This window comes from Squalius cephalus (genome assembly GCF_949319135.1).
Source record: "Squalius cephalus genome assembly, chromosome: 1".
Lineage (NCBI taxonomy): Eukaryota > Metazoa > Chordata > Actinopteri > Cypriniformes > Leuciscidae > Squalius > Squalius cephalus.
In genome coordinates, this window is record NC_137122.1 from 47,220,961 (window position 1) to 47,240,048 (window position 19,088).

The 19,088-nt window shown below is 38.4% G+C and overlaps 2 protein-coding genes across 3 annotated transcripts in view; one reads left to right on the plus strand and one right to left on the minus strand.

Annotated features, from left to right (window-relative positions):
• Positions 1–7,605, plus strand: part of pvalb6 (parvalbumin 6) — a 41,610-nt gene extending 34,005 nt beyond the window's left edge. Inside the window, exons 2-5 of the mRNA XM_079873851.1 lie at positions 5,150–5,218; positions 5,403–5,535; positions 5,816–5,925; positions 7,037–7,605. Coding sequence (XP_079729977.1) covers positions 5,158–5,218; positions 5,403–5,535; positions 5,816–5,925; positions 7,037–7,062 — 330 coding nt within the window. The 5' untranslated portion in view covers positions 5,150–5,157 and the 3' untranslated portion in view covers positions 7,063–7,605. The remainder of the gene's footprint in view (positions 1–5,149; positions 5,219–5,402; positions 5,536–5,815; positions 5,926–7,036) is intronic.
• Positions 7,606–8,301: 696 nt separating this feature from the next.
• Positions 8,302–18,387, minus strand: baiap2l2a (BAR/IMD domain containing adaptor protein 2 like 2a). 2 transcript variants are annotated; one of them, XM_079873832.1, is made up of 14 exons: positions 18,179–18,387; positions 17,717–17,792; positions 16,188–16,274; positions 15,428–15,489; positions 15,235–15,306; positions 14,895–14,975; positions 14,654–14,785; positions 14,192–14,293; positions 13,988–14,039; positions 13,699–13,891; positions 11,864–11,929; positions 11,631–11,787; positions 9,896–9,936; positions 8,302–9,758 (listed from the first exon to the last, which is right to left on the minus strand). In XM_079873832.1, the coding sequence occupies exons 1-14, from the start codon at positions 18,230–18,232 to the stop codon at positions 9,686–9,688; spliced, it is 1,248 nt and encodes a 415-aa protein (XP_079729958.1). In that variant the 5' UTR covers positions 18,233–18,387; the 3' UTR covers positions 8,302–9,685. The 2 variants fall into 2 exon arrangements, with proteins under 2 accessions (XP_079729958.1, XP_079729957.1); XM_079873831.1 differs by having other exon boundaries at positions 11,631–11,790; positions 18,179–18,371.
• Positions 18,388–19,088: the final 701 nt, after the last annotated feature.

Below are 19,088 nucleotides of genomic sequence, written 5' to 3' on the forward strand. Positions count from 1 at the left end.
CGTGAAGTATATGCACTTAAAAAAACCGCAGCCGATCAATTTTAAAAGAAAGATGGAGAGAATCGCCTCTAAGAGAGAAGACTCTGGCACTGCTGCGGACCTTCACGCTTGTTTGTGAAGGTCCTCAAGCTTGACCTTGCTTAACTTCTTTTACAAAATGTGTTTTCTTCCAGCAACATTTTCACTGCTATTTGTTGTTGATGCTTGTGCTTTCTCCTTTTTCCTTCATGATTTTTCTTTTATGTTTCTTATTCTCTCTTGATCTCTGAGACAGTATGAATAAAAAGCGTTTGTGTGTGTGTGTGTGTGCGATTGTGTTTCTGTCACTGAATACTGTATTCCCATTAAAAAAGCTGCCTGAGGCATCCGGTTATGAACCAGTCGCTCTGTGTCATGTTTTTGCCTGCAGTGCGTGTGAATGTCTGAGTGAAAGAGAATTTAGAATGTTCCTTTTAGTTTGTTGTATTTTAGCTTCTATTTTATTCAGTGAGCTTGACTACAGCATGATCACATGATCAGTATTTTTGACATCCCTAGTCTTAGCTAATCAACAGGCTGGTTTGAGCCCAGATGGTCAGGTCTTGTCTGGTCTGATCTGATCTGATGTGGTTTGGTCTGTTCTCTGTTGGCATTTCTCATTGTCAGCCTCAGTGTGCGTCAGAGCGAGTAGGGCTCTGTAAAATACCAACTCAACTGTTTGAAAAGCATCTCACTACTCTTCACGCTCTGTTCCTCTCTAGCGCAGGACTGTCTTCTCCTCTCTTTCTCATGCACTCAGTGCCTTTGATGTCTCTCTAGCTCCTATTCACTTATTCGCTGCTTCTCCTCCCCTCGTTGTGTCTTCAGTGAGGCTTTAGGGTGTGTTTCCATCTGTTACTCAGTTCAGTAGTCAGCGCACTGCCCAGGGAGTCACCAGTCCTTGTGCACTGAAACCATCCCTATTTATTAGGAAAATATTTAAGGACGATAACTATAAAGATATAGTTCTAAAAATCATTCTCAATATTAAAGAATAGCAGAGTTCACACCACAGCTGTAACGATAACGGCACAGAGAAACAATATCGTTGGAATCACTTTCAGAGCGATTAACGAGAACATTCGTTAAAGGGGGGGTGAAATGCTCATTTTCACTCAATCTCCTGTTAATCTTGAGTACCTATAGAGTAGTATTGCATCCTTCATATCTCCAAAACGTCTTTAGTTTTATTATATTTATAAGTTAAAGATTGGCTGTACCGAGTCTTTCCGGAAAAAAACGAGCGGCTGGGGGCGGGCCGTGTGGGCGATGTGCTAAAGCTGTGCTAACTGATCTAACAACAACACAGAGAGACATTTGAAGTAGTTTACTCACCGTGACTGCTCGATCCTTAAGCATTAGACGATCTGCAAATAAGTCGATCTGGGCTTTGTTTATAAAACAATCATCGTCGAAATGCAGGGAACAAAGAGTCGTGCACAACCTCCGTTGATGCTTCGAAAAAACAAACTCCATCCACTATTCCCTTAACGCTGGGTTCTTTGGGAATCTGTGCAGGGTTGTCTTGCCCTGCCAACCAAAAACCCACTTCTTTGGTGACATTGACTTCCCTAAAAGCCGAGCATAGCGCTTTGAGGTAACGTACTGCTTTCGCTCTCTTCTCTCTCTAGTCTACGAGTGCGCGCGCGGCCGCGGTTCTTCCGGCAGAAGTGCCCTTAGGACCCATATAAGGAAATTCCGCTCTATCTTACGTAAGACAGAGCCATACTCGAAAAAAACTTTCCGAAACTTGTGACAAACCGGAAGGAGTATTTTTGGAACAAAAATACTCCTTCAAACGTACAACTTAACTTTTGAAACTTTGTCCATGTTTAGCATGGGAATCCAACTCTTTAACAGTGTAAAAAACTCAGTATGCATGAAACAGCAATTCACCCCCCCTTTAAGGACAAAGTACATCATAAGGAATGTTGTTCTAAGAACGTTTTCTCTCAACATTACGAGAACATTCATCAAGTACAAATTAAACCATGGGCGTTCCATGGACGTTGCACTCAGAACGTTATATGATAACATTATAAGGACTAAAATAACATTAAAAGGACTTTTCCCGAGAATGTTAATCTAAGAACGTCTTCTCTCAACATTACGAGAAAGTATATTAACTGTTAACAACATTGTAATAATGTTCCATAAACATTATTTTAAGAACGTTTTGTCCTTACATTTACATAACTTTGAAAGAACGTTGGTGAAATTTATGGGAACGTTCACTGTTAGCTGGGATTGCGTTTACCCTGCAGACATACTTTTGTAAGTGCCACAGTGAGTTAAAAACAACTATAATGAGGTTTTGACTGAGACCAGAGGTCAAATGTATTTCAGATCAGGGCATTAAGGGCAGCTCTCCACATGGCAGACATAACCGTGGCTGGCATTGGAGATTCCTCCCTTTCATCTCCGTCTCTGGCAATCTTGACATTCCCTGGCCCTGCTGCCAGCGGGGCTCACGAGGGTTGACAGTTACGCCCTGCGATGCTGCAGGATTAGAGATGATTCTCCAGGGCCCCGGGGTCTTTCCGAGCCACAAGGAGAGAGAGAGACAGAGAGAGATAAAATTAGCCCCCGGGAAGGGGAATTGGAGACTTTGAGGTGGGAGGAAAGGGGAAAGCCTTACAAGAAGAACGGCATCTTCTGGGAAACAAACAGCGTGAGACATGAAAAACACAAGGAAGAAAAAGTCTTCTAGAGGGCTTGTAGCACCATCCCTTGCAGATATAGAGTTAGTGCTATACATGCTACTGAGACATATCCTACATCCTAATTCACACACTAATCTATCCTCTCTTGCAAGAAAATATTGTGTTTTGACACTATAGTATTTCTGTATACAGACCCCTTTGAGGGCTTAACATACTGTTTGCATGTTATACCGTATAGCCTCTAAGAGGACAAAAAGAGATTTTGATTGAGTGATTTCAATTGTTAAGAAGAGAGTGAAGAGGAGTGGATGATGGTGGAAACAGAGAATCATTAAAGAGAGATGCATGTCAAGAGACTGATGGGAGAGATATCAAAGAGGGCCGATGCTATCTCTGAGAGGGGTGTGAAAATTAGGATATAACATCAGATATAACCCAGACAGCAATGCAGTGTTGGGCCAAATCTGGCCCACATTTGGTACAGGATTCCACGCGTACCAGATGTGGGCCGGATCTGGGCCGACACTATGTTGCTGTCTGAAAAGAGAGGAAGAGGTTTGTGTTGTGCAAGATCCCCCTTCCTCAATACCTGATAAGAGACCTTCATGATGAAGCTAGTTTGACTAAAGTTGGTCAGCTAACTGAAAACAAAGAAAGTAAAATGTTTAATTTTAGCTTTGGTATTATAATGTGATATGTCATTTGAAAGACATTAATTATTTAACATATTTGTGTGATTTAGAATAAACAGCAAATTAAACAGCTAACAGCTGACCCTACCAAAATTTATTTTACCTGTCTTCAATGTTTTGCTAATTAAACATCTCTGTGTTTTGTTGGTTGCTGTATTAGCTTGTTTGGCTTTGCCAGCGCAGCTGACATCCACATTAGACCTTCACATGCATTGACCAGATAGATCTCGCTGTATCAAACGTCATTGAGGAAAGTCAGCAGCCGCGCTGCGCTCCAGTCAGCAGAGCTGAAGCTTGTTTTTGCCCAAGCTGACCTCCAACTGATCCAGATCAATGGAACGAGGAGCCAGCTGAAAGCAAAAAATACAATCTGTACTTTCACTGCACACCTGCACATACCCATACTGCCGGGTATGGGGAAAATGACACTGAGGAGGTTTTTTTTTAATATGGGCGGGTGAAGGACTAACAATCGGTCGAGGTAAAGTAGAAAGAAGCTGAGAGGACTGCTAAAAATTGCTTTTAAATGATTACGCCAGTCTGATCGTGACTTGTGTGGAAATTATCACCTTACTCACTCTTAAAAAAAATGAAAGTCATTATTCACTCACTTTCATGTCATTCCAAACCACTAATATATTATTGAAAAAAAGAAAAAGAAAAAAAATATTTTATTTCAGCTAGTTGCAAAGGCAACATTTCTCATTTTTGTTTAGGCCTACTAAAATAACTAAAACTAATGAATAAAAATACCACATATGACTTGTGCATTATATACTGTATTTCAAGTCTCCTCATGTAAAGTAATAGTTTTGTATGAGGAACAGACTAAAAAATAAAGAATTATTCACTCAAATCCCATTCGCATGATTTAAATATGCACATTTACAATTGGTTATGAGATGGCTGAAAGTTCATTTTTAGGTGACTGTCCCTTTAAAAACCCTAAGAACTGAGCAGTAAAGTCTATACACTTACTATCAAAGACTAAACTGTGAGTCATTTGCTTAGGAAGCGTTTGGTGAATGTGTGCTTATTAAAAATGTATTTCCAGCTAAAGTCATCTTTGATTATGGTCTCCGTGTATCAGCTGTTGGCTTGGACTGAAGCTAGAGTCTAATGATGCAAAGACAATCTCTGGATGACTGTTTGAAATAAGTATATCTGATAGTCATATTATCTCAGTCGGATGTTAATTTCACCTCCTTTTTTTTTTTTACCCTACTTTATGAAGGGATATAGAGAAAGAGAATGGTAATGAACACTGTAGCCATCATGTGTGTGGAATAGGCATTTTGCAGGATGCACTCTTAAAAATATGTGTTCTTTATTGGCATCAATAATTCCATGGAGAATCTTTAACATCCATGGAACAAAAGGTTCTTTAGATTATTAAAATGTTCTTCACACTAAAACAAAAATGGTTCTATTAAGAACTGATCACTGAAAGGTTCTTTTTGGAACACAAAATGGATCTTCTCTGCCAAAACCTCTTTTGAAACCTTTATTTTTGAGAGTGTATGATGGCAGATATAGAAGCCTCCGAGATGTTTTCCTCTCTGATCTGGAGTTGGACCTGAGCTGTGTGGTTTCAAAGAATCACACACGTCAGATGTTTGGCATTCTCTCACCCCTCAACACACGTTCATAATTTATGACTTTTTGAAGGCCTTTTATCCATTCCTTCTCTTCATGATATCTAATGCATTGTTTCCCTGTGTATTGCTTTTCTACTATACAGTATATCACCGCTTTTCTCTCTGCCTCTTTTTGCAGTTGTAGAAATGGCGATGAACAGCATCCTCAACCCTGATGACATTAAGAAAGCACTGGATGCATTTAAAGGTGAATATGATCCACCTTGTCATCCAAAATTCACCATTTGTGTTTTACAAAAGAAAGAAAGACATATGAGTTGGAAAAAATTGAGGGTGAGGAAATGATGACATAATTTCCATTTTCGAGCAAAGTATGTGTAGTTTCCAGACAAAACATCAGTGATTCTCTCTGTGTTTCGATCTTCTCGCAGCCGTCGGCTCATTCGACCACAAGAGGTTTTTTGAGATTGTCGGACTGAAGGCGAAGTCGGCTGATGAGGTGAAGAAGGCTTTCCATGTCCTAGACGCCGACAATAGCGGCTTTATAGAGGAAGAGGAACTTAAGTAAGATTTACACAATTTCTATGCTACAAAAAACAAACAAACATGTTTTCTTGTAATCAATTAACCCCCCGTGCCAGGTTGCACAGATGGACAATGATATCGCGTATCGTCGATAGCCAGACGAGATACCGTCAAAAGCATCAGCTATCAGCCATATCAAGGGATTTGCGCTAACACCACTGCTTGTAACCCGTAACATTTGTAATTGAAACTCTCTGGATTAAGGCGAGCACACAAGAGGTTTGAAAGGTGTTCGACTCGCTCTGTTTGCTCTCTGCAGGTTTGTTCTGAAGGGTTTCGCTACAGACGGGAGAGACCTGACCGATAAGGAGACCAAAGCATTCCTGCAGGCTGCGGACAAAGATGGAGATGGAAAGATTGGAGCAGAAGGTAAAGTGAAAGGAATATACCGTATCTGTTATCTGATTGATATTTTTTTAGAAAGTAAAAGCCTTCTAGTGTTATTCTAAAAATGTCCCCCTTCAAGTTATGTTACACACGTTCAATTGCTGTCAAATCTTTAATGATTTTTATAAAGCAAACGTAAGGTTAACTTTTATTTTGTTAGTAATATTTCCAAATAAAGTTACTAAAGCAACCTAGGTTTACCTGATTATATTTTTTTAAGAAAAATCATGTTAAAATGTGAGAATCAAATATGATACATCAAGCTTTTTAGGAATGTTTATTTATTTATTTTTTATTTCTCAATCATAATTGTATTGTATTGCAGTGCATTGCATTATATGTTTTGCCCTCACTATAAAAACTACAGAGATTTGGTCATAAACTGATGTTTAAATATTACTTTTATGCAAGAATTCTGCTATAATGTTTTAAAAATCTCATTGATTTGCATTACAAGCTATTAGAATTTCATCTTACTTTTGCCAATATAAATATCATCAACCAAATTCCATAATTTTTGCTTAGACTTTTTCTTTCTTTTCCTCTCAAGTATACGCTCAATTTTCTTATTACGAAACTATTCTATACTCTATACTATACTATACTATACTATTCTATACTATACTATACTATACTATACTATACTATACTTTATGAGCCATAAAAGTCTGTTGTATCTAATATGATACTCAACAAAAAACACATTCAACTTTTTTATGTTTTATCAAATGTTTAATAATCTGTTCCATTTTTTAAATATATAAATAATAAAAATAGATTTTTCTTAGGCTGGTTACACTTTATTTTAAGGTGTCATTGTTACAGTGTAATTATATATTTAAGTACTGAGTACTATTTAAGTACTCATTTCGCCAATATCTGTTGAAACTTCATATGGATGCACACAAACTGACAACTGACTAGATTTTAAAATTATTGTCGCAATTTCTTTTGTATTTTTTTTTTTTTATTGCACTTACAACAATTTTAGTCACAGTCTAGAGCCCTTAAGGGCATGAAACTTTTACTAAACAACATTATGTACCTTTTTCATCAAAAACTACTAATAGTTTCTAATCTCTTTTTGTTTCAGAGTTTGCTGCTCTGGTTCGTGAATAAGTGATACAGACTCTTGGCCTGTTCATAGGCCTACCTCATGACCCCTTGACCTCGACCTCAGCCTAAAATGCCCCTGAAGCACAGACGCACATACACACTCACTTAAGCCCCGGGTATACTTCGTTTTCCGTGTTCCACGTTCCGCTCGTGAGTGTACATTGCACAAGCCTTTGAAAGTATTCTCCTTTAGCCGTGAACGTGGAAAGACGTGTTCAGCGCACATCACACATCTAGTGGACTTTGCTTTCAAGCGCTCAACACGCAACGGTCACAAAAATTGGGCTGTCCGTGGACATGGACAGTGTGCGGACCCTCCTGATGACGAAAATTACGTCACGCAGGCAGTGCGCGGACCGTTGCGGAACGCGGAAGACTGAAGTATACTTTGGGCTTCGCACACATGCTTGCACACCCAATCCTGAAGACATCACCAACACACATACACAAATCTCCCACCATCATGCTATTTATTTTCCTTTTTATACAAAAGTGAGTGTTTCTGCTATTGTATAGATCGAGACCTTTAACTGGGAAAAGCTCATGCCGTCAACATGTAGATATAATAGAAAAGAAAACAACATACTCTCCATCGTCCACTATTCTTGGTCTATCTTAATTTTCCTTGAATCTCTCCCATTGATCTTTCTCTCCACTGCCCCCCACCTCCCCTGCAAACTCTCTCCATCTCTCTGGTAACAAGCCTCTGTGAAACACACCAAAAGAAGAAAGAGGTCAAGTTGTGAAAGAAAATAAAATAAAGAGACAATGCCTGAAGAGTTCCAGTGTGAAATAAATCTGTTTGTGTTCTCTTTTTTCTTCTATAATTAGTCAAAAGTACAGTATGTCTGAAAGGGTTACAAAATTCTGAATCTATCTATCTATCTATCTATCTATCTATCTATCTATCTATCTATCTATCTATCTATCTATCTATCTATCTATCTATCTATCTATCTATCTATCTATCTATCTATCTATCTATCTATCTATCTATCTATCTATCTATCTATCTATCTGTCTGTCTGTCTGTCTGTCTGTCTGTCTGTCTGTCTGTCTGTCTGTCTAAAGTGAATATTTTTCAGAAGAAAGCTAACGTCACATTCTGGAACTAAAATGGTTTGTGAAAAAGTGGCACTGCTACTTTTAGTTAGTTACTCCCTAACACAGCAGTTAACTTTATCACTCTCAAACTTGAAATTTTTCAGAGAAATTGACCACTTCAGAGACACTGAATCAACTTCACATTATTTTATTTGTTCAGCAAACAGATCAAGATGTGAAGAATCTTATGCATAGTACAGGAGAGAGTGTACGTGCGGCATATATTTTCCCTGTATCCTCTGGTTGAAGCATAATAGGCGTAAATCACTGTGATATAGGCACATATTTCTGTATTGAAGTATAAAATTAAACTAGAAAATATTCTCAAAGAAAAAAAAAAAACCGTGCTGATTAGATGCAAGACATTCCTAGAAATGGGCTTGTACTAATGGGCTTGACACCGCAGGAGAAGGTCACGCCAATTACTGTCAAGGTTAAAACGAACATTCACTTTAGAGGCTCTTAAGCAGACAGAACAGCCAATTTAAGGGCAGCTTATAATTGGGCACGTCAGATGAATTAACTGAGCCGAGAGACAAAGTTCAAGCACAGAACAGGAGAGAGAGACCGATAGTCGCTTATCAGAGATACCGAGTGTCCAAGAGGTCAGACCTCATAGAACTGTAGTTAAACCAGCCCAAATGGCATCAAGCATGACAGTATACATATATAAAGTGCATTTGGAGGACCAGGGGGTGCTTTAGGAAGTGTTTTTCTTAGTGCAAATTATATGCAATTATTAAAATATGTGAAAGATGAAAAAGACACTTGTTTCAGCACATAAAAAAACCTGCTGCACTTTATAATGGACTGGAGGAAACATGGATGACAAGAGAACCAAGAAGTGATGCCATGTTTGAAAATACACAGAAATGACCACTGGTATAGTGGCATTAAATATTTGGACACATAAGCCACATTGAAAAATGTCATTGCATTATATGACAATATCAAACCAAGTGCATTTAATTTAAAGAAATACAATTTTCACTTAACACTTTTCAAGCCATAAATTTCCCAAAAAGAAATGTTTCAAGTGATAGGTACACTGCTCCAAATAAAGATAAACAATGTTGTGAAACTTTCTGGTAATGGAATGTTGCAACATGTCCGTAGGTATTGTACTGTGTTTACTCTGAGAAGAACTGGCTTCATACATCCACTAAAAAACACCTGCAGTATTTGTTTGTATATGTCACACCATGAAATTCATGTATTTTAAGTGTGACAAAGTGTCCAAATACGTTATGGGGCCACTCTATATAAAAGAGAGTTATTAATTGTTTGTTGCCGCCAACCCTCCAACAGCCTGCAGATAAAGGTACATTTTCTTCACTACCTGATTTAATGGATTTTTAATGACCAGTCATTAATTATTGTTGAGTCGCATTGTCTTAAATGTGATGCTTTGTACTGATTATGCTGGAAAATTAATGTTTTTGAATATGGCTGAACAATGTATAGCAAAATGTGGAGCACTGCTTAGCTGTTGAAGAATTGTTGCCATTGGCTGAAATATCTTTCATATGCGTGGAGCTGATCTGTCATTGGTTTTGGTGGGTTTCAGCTTCACGGTGGCAAATGGATTCGTGCCTCTGCAAAAACAGAGAATGAAATTATGATAAACAGAAACATCTGCAATGTAGATGATCTCTTATTGGTGCAGAGGATGCGAAAAGCAACATAATTAAAGGTTAATGAACATGAATAGAAAACAGGTGTTTTTACCGACCTTGGAAAAAGTACTGGTCGAGACTCATATTGATCTTGTCCCTGTCGAAAACAAAATAAGACAAGTCGTTCAGTATTGATGATTCTTTTAAAGTGGTTTTATACTATTCTTACAATTAGCATGCAAAAAAGTCACAGCAAAACCACACAAATATAATGTTTTCTCCTAGAGACTGATCTTGAAATCAAGGGTCAAACTCAAACCAAAAGCGAACTGCTTTTGCATCAAAGGTATAAAACAGACGAACCTTTCCAGCCCATTAGATTTTATTTTGTGGCCTCCGATAATAAATAAAGATTATTTAAGTATGTTTTATAAGAAAATACTCTATTATCAGTCTATTTCAAAATGTCATGCTTAATCCAATGTGTTACCTACCATTTCTTTGTAATTATTTGTGAAATTTACTAGCAAATTTCTGAGTGAAAATTCAAAGTAAATCCTGCACCAATTTCAATTACTGCAATAGAATTCTAACGTGATAATGTACTACTTCCTATCGCGTGAACATAATATTTCGTAAGTATTGAACAACAAAACTGTACATCGATGCGGAAGTCACTATGCAGTATATTATTATAATGTATTAATATATTGGACAAAATATTCAACTTACAATTTATAAAAATCATGTTGTTTTATTGTTCAGTTTCGTATATAATGAATATTAAACAATATTCCCAACAACTACTGTTAATATATATTGTTTAATTTGTCATCAATTAAGGTTTTTTCTGTGTCCTCAATATCACACCTGTTAGTCTTTTGTAAAATCCCTTTATCTAACAAAAGCCACATCATCCTCCAGGACATGACATCATTTTGGAGGGAAATGGACAGCACACATGTTGGTGAGCAATGGATTTGTTCAATTCTGTGATGTCTGTGTTTGGTTGGTTTCACACTAAAGCACACTCTATCCTGTTTGATAAAATCAATTAAATCAGAATGATGATCAACATGGATGCTGTCATGTAATCCAACTCACTCCCTCACTGAGAGGGAGAGAGAGACATACACACAGCAAACCAGAGCAAATGCAACAGGAAACAATAGGCTCATATATAATTGTTACTCTTTGCTTCAATTTTGGTATAGCAGAGGATCACACCAAAGCATGCACACACACACACACACACACACACACACACACACACACACACACACACACACACACACACACAGACCGTCAGCAGAAAGAGCTGCCCCCCTGCAGCCACCAGAACGAAGGATGCGGTGTCGTGGAGTACAGAACTTCACCACAATGCCCCTGCTGGCCACAGTAGGAACTGACACTTAAAATTCAACGTCAGTCTGCTCTCATCTCATCTACACATTTACATTAGCTTACAGTCAGGAATCTCTCCAGGGATTTTAAATATTCTGAACATCAGCAGATCTTAAAGAAACCCATGAACCACATCAGAATTTAAAACACACTCAAAGGATTCCTACATTACAGTCACTGAATCTTAATCTTCAAAATGTTTGCCTTCATACATTTCATCAAAATGTAATAACTTTACCTTTCCAGCTCAAATCATCAGTATCTTCAACCTGTCATATAGATTCTTTAATCGCTGTCTAATAGATTGCTGATGGATAAAATCCAGTCATTTTAATATAATTAATTAAAAAAATTAAAATGAATGACTTAATGAATAAGTTACATTTTTAATTAGATTTTTTTTTTTTTTTTTATGTTGTTGTTGATGTTGATTTTAACAGGTCTTACTCTGTTTTCTGAAGGGGTGGGAGTGACAGGCCTGGAGTTTCTAGATCTGGTTGATGGAGAAGGCGGCGGAGGAGGTGCAGGCGGAGCTATTTGTTGGCTGCTGCTCACGGTTTGATCGAGGAGGTTACTCATACTGCTGCTGCTTCTAAAAGAACTGCTACTAAACAGAGAATAGTGGTTAAAAGTCATGAGATTGAAGAAATGAGAAAGTAGAGAAAGCAGTATCAGCTTACCTGGAGACAGGTGGCCCAGGTGGTTCATTCATGGGGCCTACATAAGCAGCAGGGAACCAGCCTTGCCTAAACAATGCATATCCAATTAACAGGAAACAAAATCAGGTGGTCTGTTTGAACATCAGATGTTTTTAGTGTGTTACTAAGGAGAATAAAGCAACTCTCTTTCAAAAAACATTCATGGAGTTTGAACACCATCAAAAGTAAAGACGTTCGAGTCTTGAACGAGAATGAATCATTATCTTAAGCGGGTAACTGGTTCACAGAATCAAACTGAATCAAACTTTAGTTCTGGATTGATGACACACGACACACATTTGAAGTAGCACGCACGCTACCATAGCAGCACCGAATGAGCTATTAGACATGTCCAGACGGGTTATTGAACCAAAGAACTGGTATGAAATGAACAAATCAAACCTACAGGCAGAAATGAAAGTCAACTTTTTCAGTCATGTTCGACCAAGGGCACCGCTGGAAACACCCCACCCCATTACAGTGCACCTGTGTCTGACTCAAAGGCCCTGTTTACACCTGGTATTAAGATGCATTTTGGTCGATCGGATCACTAGTGGACGATACTAAATACGGTGTAAACGGGGTCTAAAACATTATGAGCTTGTCCACTTTCAAGACTTCCAGAGGTAGTCGAAAACACATTTGACCGGATTGCAAACGCTCATGTGGTCGAATGTGTTCGAACAATCCAAAAAGGACGCCTAGTCTCCGCCTATTGACCTAATGTGTGACCTAAACATTATGGGAAGCGCGCTAGCCGGACGGGATTTAAACTTTGTCGGCTGGAGAACCAAATTGGGTTTGAAGACGAAAAACGTACCAAGCACAATGTTCACTTGCCATTCCTGATTTCTACATTTGGTCTTGCGGTTGTCAGAGAAGTAATGAAAGCTGATGATCTCTATATTTTTCCGTCTCCAGTTGTGCTCATATGTAAATTGAGTGAGCTTATTTTGTCCATTAGATCAAAAGATCTGAAAAAACACATTTACCCACCCATAGACCCAGGACAGAAGTGATTGAAAGTGGACAAAAGAGATGGATTAAAACACCAGGTGTAAACAGGAATGTGTCTCCCTCGTCTACTAGTGATCCGATCAACCAAATGCATTTATTCCGGTGTAAACAGGGCCAAAAAGTATCAAATGAGCCAGTTCTAACCGTCAAGTTTTTTAAAGGTTATCCTCTGACTGTCAGTCCAAATCCGATTTTTGTGCATTTCCGATTTGAATCTGATCATATGTAGTGTGAAGGGCAAAAAAAATCACATGAAATCAGATTTTCACAAATCAGTTTTGAGCAACATTGATGTGTGGTTTGAAATCCTATTCAAATCGCATTTCTGGAAATCTGTTTCAGTCTGACCACTCTAATCAGATTTTGCGTGATTTATGTCACTATCACAGCATGTAAAACATGTCAGACGTTGTTATAGGAAACGTTGTTATATAGTCGCTGCAGAAACAAGGTTGTGTTGTTTGCAAAGTGCCGGATGAACAACAAATGACAATATATTGGAGACATTACAGTACGGAATAAAGCTGCACATAGTTAAGCAAGGTAACCCCCAATCGCTCCGCGGGTGCCGCAGTGAATGGCTGCCCACTGCTCCGGGTGAGTGTGTCCACGGTTTGTAGTGTGTGTGATCAGAGTACATATCCAAGTTACCGTACTTGGCCTTCACGTCACTTCACTTCACTTCACTTAAGTTAGATTCACATTGAGTCTACATTTATTTAAATGTAATGCTCGACTGGAACAGAATCAAACAGCCCAAAAAGTCTAAAGGTGAGTATTAAGGTGTTAACTGCTCTCACCGTCCAGAGCTATCAGAGCGTCCATACAGCCAGCCGTTCCTAGGCTCTTTAAGGAGCAGTGAGATGGCTTCTCCCTGAGAGAACGGCAGGAGGGTGGAGTTAGCACTGGGAGGGTGGGGCACCAGCGCTCGCATCACTTTGCCACCAGCCAATCCTGAGACGGAGTTGGAACGACTGGGCTGAGGGGAGGGGCCTGCGATGAAGGGGTGAAATTGTCATATTGAGCAAAAAAAAAATGGCATAATGTTCTTCAGTTGTTTCGTCTGATGACAGAATAAGGTCTCCACACCTCTAGAGGGCACCGTTCCCAGCGGCTGCTCCGCCCAGCGGTTAACATCAAGCTGACAGAACGACATAGAAACATGGGGTGAGTTTAAACATCCACATCTATGAACAGCATCATCATTTAGGGTCGCTAAGTGTCATTAAATATAGTATCAAATAATTATTTTTTTTATGTGATTGATTACTGTGTCATTATACTGTATCTTACAATGTTGTCCTCCACTCGTGAAGGAGTGCGTGGACGGGATTCTCTTGTGTGATTCACCAGATCTTTCCACCCCTCTGCTCTGTTTTGCAGGCCACCCCCTGTCTGTGGGAGGAATAACACAGTCAATGTTAATCAGACTGAACACTTTGCACGAACAAAATCCAGTTACAAGAAATGTTTAAAAGGTGGGGAAAAACTATATTCTAGAAAATAACTTTTATGTAGCATAAAGCAGGTTTTTAAAGTCCCCTCGAAAATTGTGTAAATAAAAAAAAGTAAATAATTACTAATAATAAGCTTTTACAATAAGACCTTTAGTACATTTCAAGCACTTTTGACAAGTTCTCCTTAATAATATCTACATATTACTTTGGTTACAACTCAAAGCAGCACATTAAGCGGCAAGTTAATTATAGACACTAAAAATATAATATAATATATATAAAAAAAAAAGACATTAACCTTGTTCATGAGATATGCAATAGACTGGGTGAGTTCGCAGTGTTTCTCCGCCAGGAATCGATATCTTCTTTCTTCCTCCTTTAATGCGTCTTTCTGACACTCTCTGAGAAAGTTCACATACTCGCTGCCATCCTAAACACAAACATCACCATCAACATCATCATCATTCTTTTTTTCTTTTCTTTTTTATGAGAAATGACATCTAAAGTGCCATTTGGGAAGGGTCACACACTGCTCTCACCTGTGGGACCCCTCGCCTCATCTGTCTCTCCAGCGCTGTTGCCTGGTTTCTCACCTCCATCTCATAGCGCCTCCTGCTGTTCTGGAGGAGAAAGCGAACCAACAACATCAGCATATATATATTCTTTTAGTTTCAACATTCAGGTTCATTTTAATCGGCTAATGTTCCATGTTATGAGTTTTGAGAAGGCTGAAGGAAGTAATCCTTTATTAAGGGGCTCATAGATTTAGCTGCCATTATAATTATTAAAACAAGCAGGTGTTTATGCGAGTTTTGTTTTCTTAAAATGCACATTTTCTTGTTTGAATTTGCAATATATACAGAATAAAAAAAAACTCACCAATATGTAATCTTTATCTAGTCTGACATTGTTGTCCATCTCTTGAAGGACCTCGGAGTGGAACCAGCGGAACTGAATCAATCAGACATACTCATTAAACATGGGATTAGCCGTACAGACAGTCTAACAAGTATTACGTCAATAAAGTGAAAGATATAAAAAGATGGGTCAATAGAGGAAGGTTGTAACACACCACTCCCTCCAGCTCATTGGTGAGTCTCCTCTGACTGTCCGAGATCTGTATTAACACATCACCTGCAAAACAAACACACACATACATTTTTATTTATGATCTTATTACAGCCATTGTATCTTCTAGTTGAGTGTCTGTGTGCTAAAGTATAGGTTTTACCCTCTAAAGGTTGCACTGCCAAGCTGACGTTATGTCATCATTTATTATTTAACATCACAGAGGAGGTGCAGTTATCTGATATTGACTACAAAACTGACACACACACACACACACACACACACACACACATGCACATACTGTCACACCATCTCTCTGTGGCCATTAAATATGATTCATAACAACAAAAGCACCATTGAAATTTAATGAAATTTTTCCATTAAACCACAACAGGGTGATAGATGTCAGCCATAAAGAAACTCACTCTCACTCTCACTCTCACTCACTCTCTCTCTCTCTCTCTTGTGTGTAAGAAGGTTCTGGAGAAGAACAGAGTGCCTTAACAAGAGCAAAGTACAATATGATTGTTTGAAGGACACTGTCTCCCTCCCAATTTATCACCCTCAATAAAAACACACTCAAAACTCTCTTTCTCTCGCTCTCCCACTCAGTCCCTGTGATGGAAAGTACATATTTATCAGAAAAAAGAAAATGAACTGTGTATCGAAACAATCTCTGACTTTGACAGAAAAGTGTCCTGCTGTAATTTAAAAGTGAAAGAATGTGATAGAAAATGAAATGATAAGAGGAAATAAAAGCTTACCCAGCAAACGTGATGACATAGTCTGCATGGCCTGTTCACCCATCTTAGACAGAGCATTGAAATAGGCCTCACTGGTGACGGCAAGGGCTGTAGACACAAACAGTTTGATTCATTTACCACGGTAAGACTGATTTTAGTCTGCAAAAGCAGTCTTGAGTCTGCAAAGCGTCATGAGAGACGACGTTAAATTACCTCATGTCTCAAAGCACATAACGTTACAATAATAATGAACATAAACAACTTAAAGAGCACTGACCTGTACCACCTGACTGCTTCAGATTCATGTCAACATTGATAGTGTTGACACAAGAAATATGTCTATAGAAAGCTTGAAATGTCTACCTTTAAACAAACCAATTCAAATCTAAAAGAAAGTTGCATTTCTCCCTGGGAACGTTCACTACTGTGGAGATGGCGAGGCAGCACCATCAACTTCATCTTCGCTGCCGACACTGACACAGAAAACACTAATTTATTAATAGATAATTAAAATGTGTCTGCTATTTTTTGCACCAAGACATTCATAATCATTAGGCTGCTTTTGCTGGTGCTTTGCGACAAGCTTTCTGTATGCGCTTGAGCGTGGAATAGGTTATATACGCCTATATATATTAAATGCTCATTATGGTTTAGTATTCTCCTCAGTATATATTAGGTAATTAATTTATTAAATTAATATAAACGTGCGATTAGTCGACTAATGGCTTAAATGAACGACTACTAGTCTACAAGAAAAATCTTTAGTCAGGGGCAGCCCTAATATAGACATACATAAATCCTGTAGATCTATATCTAGGCAGGTAGAGCTGGGGGAGGTGGAGGGTTTCAGAGGAACTCTGATAACGTGCTGCAAGACTAGCCTACAGCAAACACTAAACCAGATTTAAATGTTGAGCAAGCAATCTCATTGGCTGCATAATCACCAGAGGCCAATCAGCTTGTACCATGAGGTAAAGCATGTAAAGGACCTATCAGCTTGCGCCCTTTAGAGTTGAATGAACTAGATATATCACACTAAATTTAAGATTTTATTTCTTGTTCTGTAATTTAAATTATTTTCTTTCTTTGGGCTGGAGTTAAGTGTTTAGTTATATATGCAACACCAATTTTAAGGACTGGTATAAAGTAAAATATATATTGTGTAATCACCAAAACACTATAAAAAGCTATGAAATCACTTTATTGGTTCTTTAATAAATTGGAAGATGACTATCAAACAATCGAAATGTTGTTTGATAGTCATCAAGTTTTTCACAGGATCAGACGCTATCAAAGCTTCTGACGTACATATGTCAAGTTTGCACAGTGACCCTGGTGTTAGTGAAACTCAAGACTCATAAAATAGGCAGTCATTAAACAATGATGTTGAATGAGCCAATGGCGTTGCAGCAAAGCTGACTTATTATCATCAATGACAACCAGCAGCCCAAAGTTCAGCCACTCCACTTTCTTTCTTCCTCCTTTCATCTTTTTCAGTCTTACTTGCTTGCTTCACTCAACCTCATTCATTCTTTCACGTGCTGACTTGCCTTGGAAAGCCTGAATGTAGCTGTTTCCCAGTGCCACCAGTCTCTGCAAGCTTGGGTTGAACTGCTCCATTACGCTCTGAGCGGGTAGACAAACGGTTTGAGAATGACAGTCTGATAACCGATCAAATGTCAACACATTTTGTGACTATATGTAACACCATATTAATCTATCACCATGGTTACAGATTACTATTTGTCACAACAAAGTTTCCTTAGCTAAAAAACACTTCTGAAGACAAATATATAAATATATTATTTAACTTAATATGATCAAATTACATGACAAAAAAAATGATATGCTTCATGCTGAATATTTGTAGATTTATTATAAAAATTATATAGGCAACATTTCTGGACATGTAAATAAATGTCAGTGTATTTTATTACACATGTTCTACTCAGTAAATAGACATGTGATTGTGTAATCCAGACTCAATTGTGAGAGACTTCACGCTTGCTTACCGTATAAATGCCCAGAGTGGTGCGGTGCAGTTGATCACTGTTTTGTCCTGACATCCTGATCTGTCACTGTAGCACAGCAAACAAATAAATAACTTCCACTTACTAAACAACAAACAACCAGACTGACAGATGACCCACTGCTGATCTCCCCCTTGTTTCCTGTGTCCTCTCTTGTCTTGTCCTGTTTGTGAGTGTGAGTGTTTGTGTGTGTGTGTGTGTGAGAGAGAGAGAGAGAGAGAGAGAGAGAGAGAGAGGGAAACAGTGAGCTATTGGCACCCATGTGGCCTGTGAATTATTGAACAGTGCAGAGTAATAAAAGTGTGACTGAGGTTAGACACCTACCGTAAACACTGCACAGTGCACACCATAGATAGGAGACAGGACTGCTGTTGTTCCGTCTAGCATTTTTCTCAGTGCAGTGATCAGAGACCTTTGCAAGTCCCTGACATTATTTAGCTACATTTATGCATTTGGCAGACACATTTATCCAAATCGACTTTATATTATATTGCAGTTGCTATATATTATGTTGTCATTATTATTATAAAAAAATAGTTCACATAAATAATTTTCTTTGCAACAGGCCCCAAAAATGTTTTATACAAACTTGCTTGTGCTTGGAATACAATTATAGTCTTTAAAGGCGTGGTATAATGCCTTTTTCACAAGATGTAAAATAAGTCTCTGATGTCCCCAGAGTGTGTATGTGAAGTTTTTGCTCAAAATACCCCACAGATATTTTTATATAGCATGTTAAAGTTGTACATTTTTGAGGGTGAGCAAAAACGCACCGTTTTGTGTCGGTTCCTTTAAATGCAAATGAGCTCCTGCTCCCGGCACAGAGGGCGGAGCTTCAACAGCTTGCACTAACACAGACATGCACTGAATACAAAACGTTTAGCCTTTTATG

Bases quoted from the DNA above. Each gene is read 5' to 3' on its own strand.
- baiap2l2a (XM_079873831.1), bottom strand. From the start codon at position 18,232: ATGTCAGGACAAAACAGTGATCAACTGCACCGCACCACTCTGGGCATT. The intron at 14,976-15,234 runs GTGAGTTTTTTT...TTTCTCCTCCAG, and splicing joins TAGATAAAGATTACATATTG to AACAGCAGGAGGCGCTATGA. The intron at 14,294-14,653 runs GTTAATGTCTTT...TTCCTCCCACAG, and splicing joins TTGCATATCTCATGAACAAG to ACAGGGGGTGGCCTGCAAAA.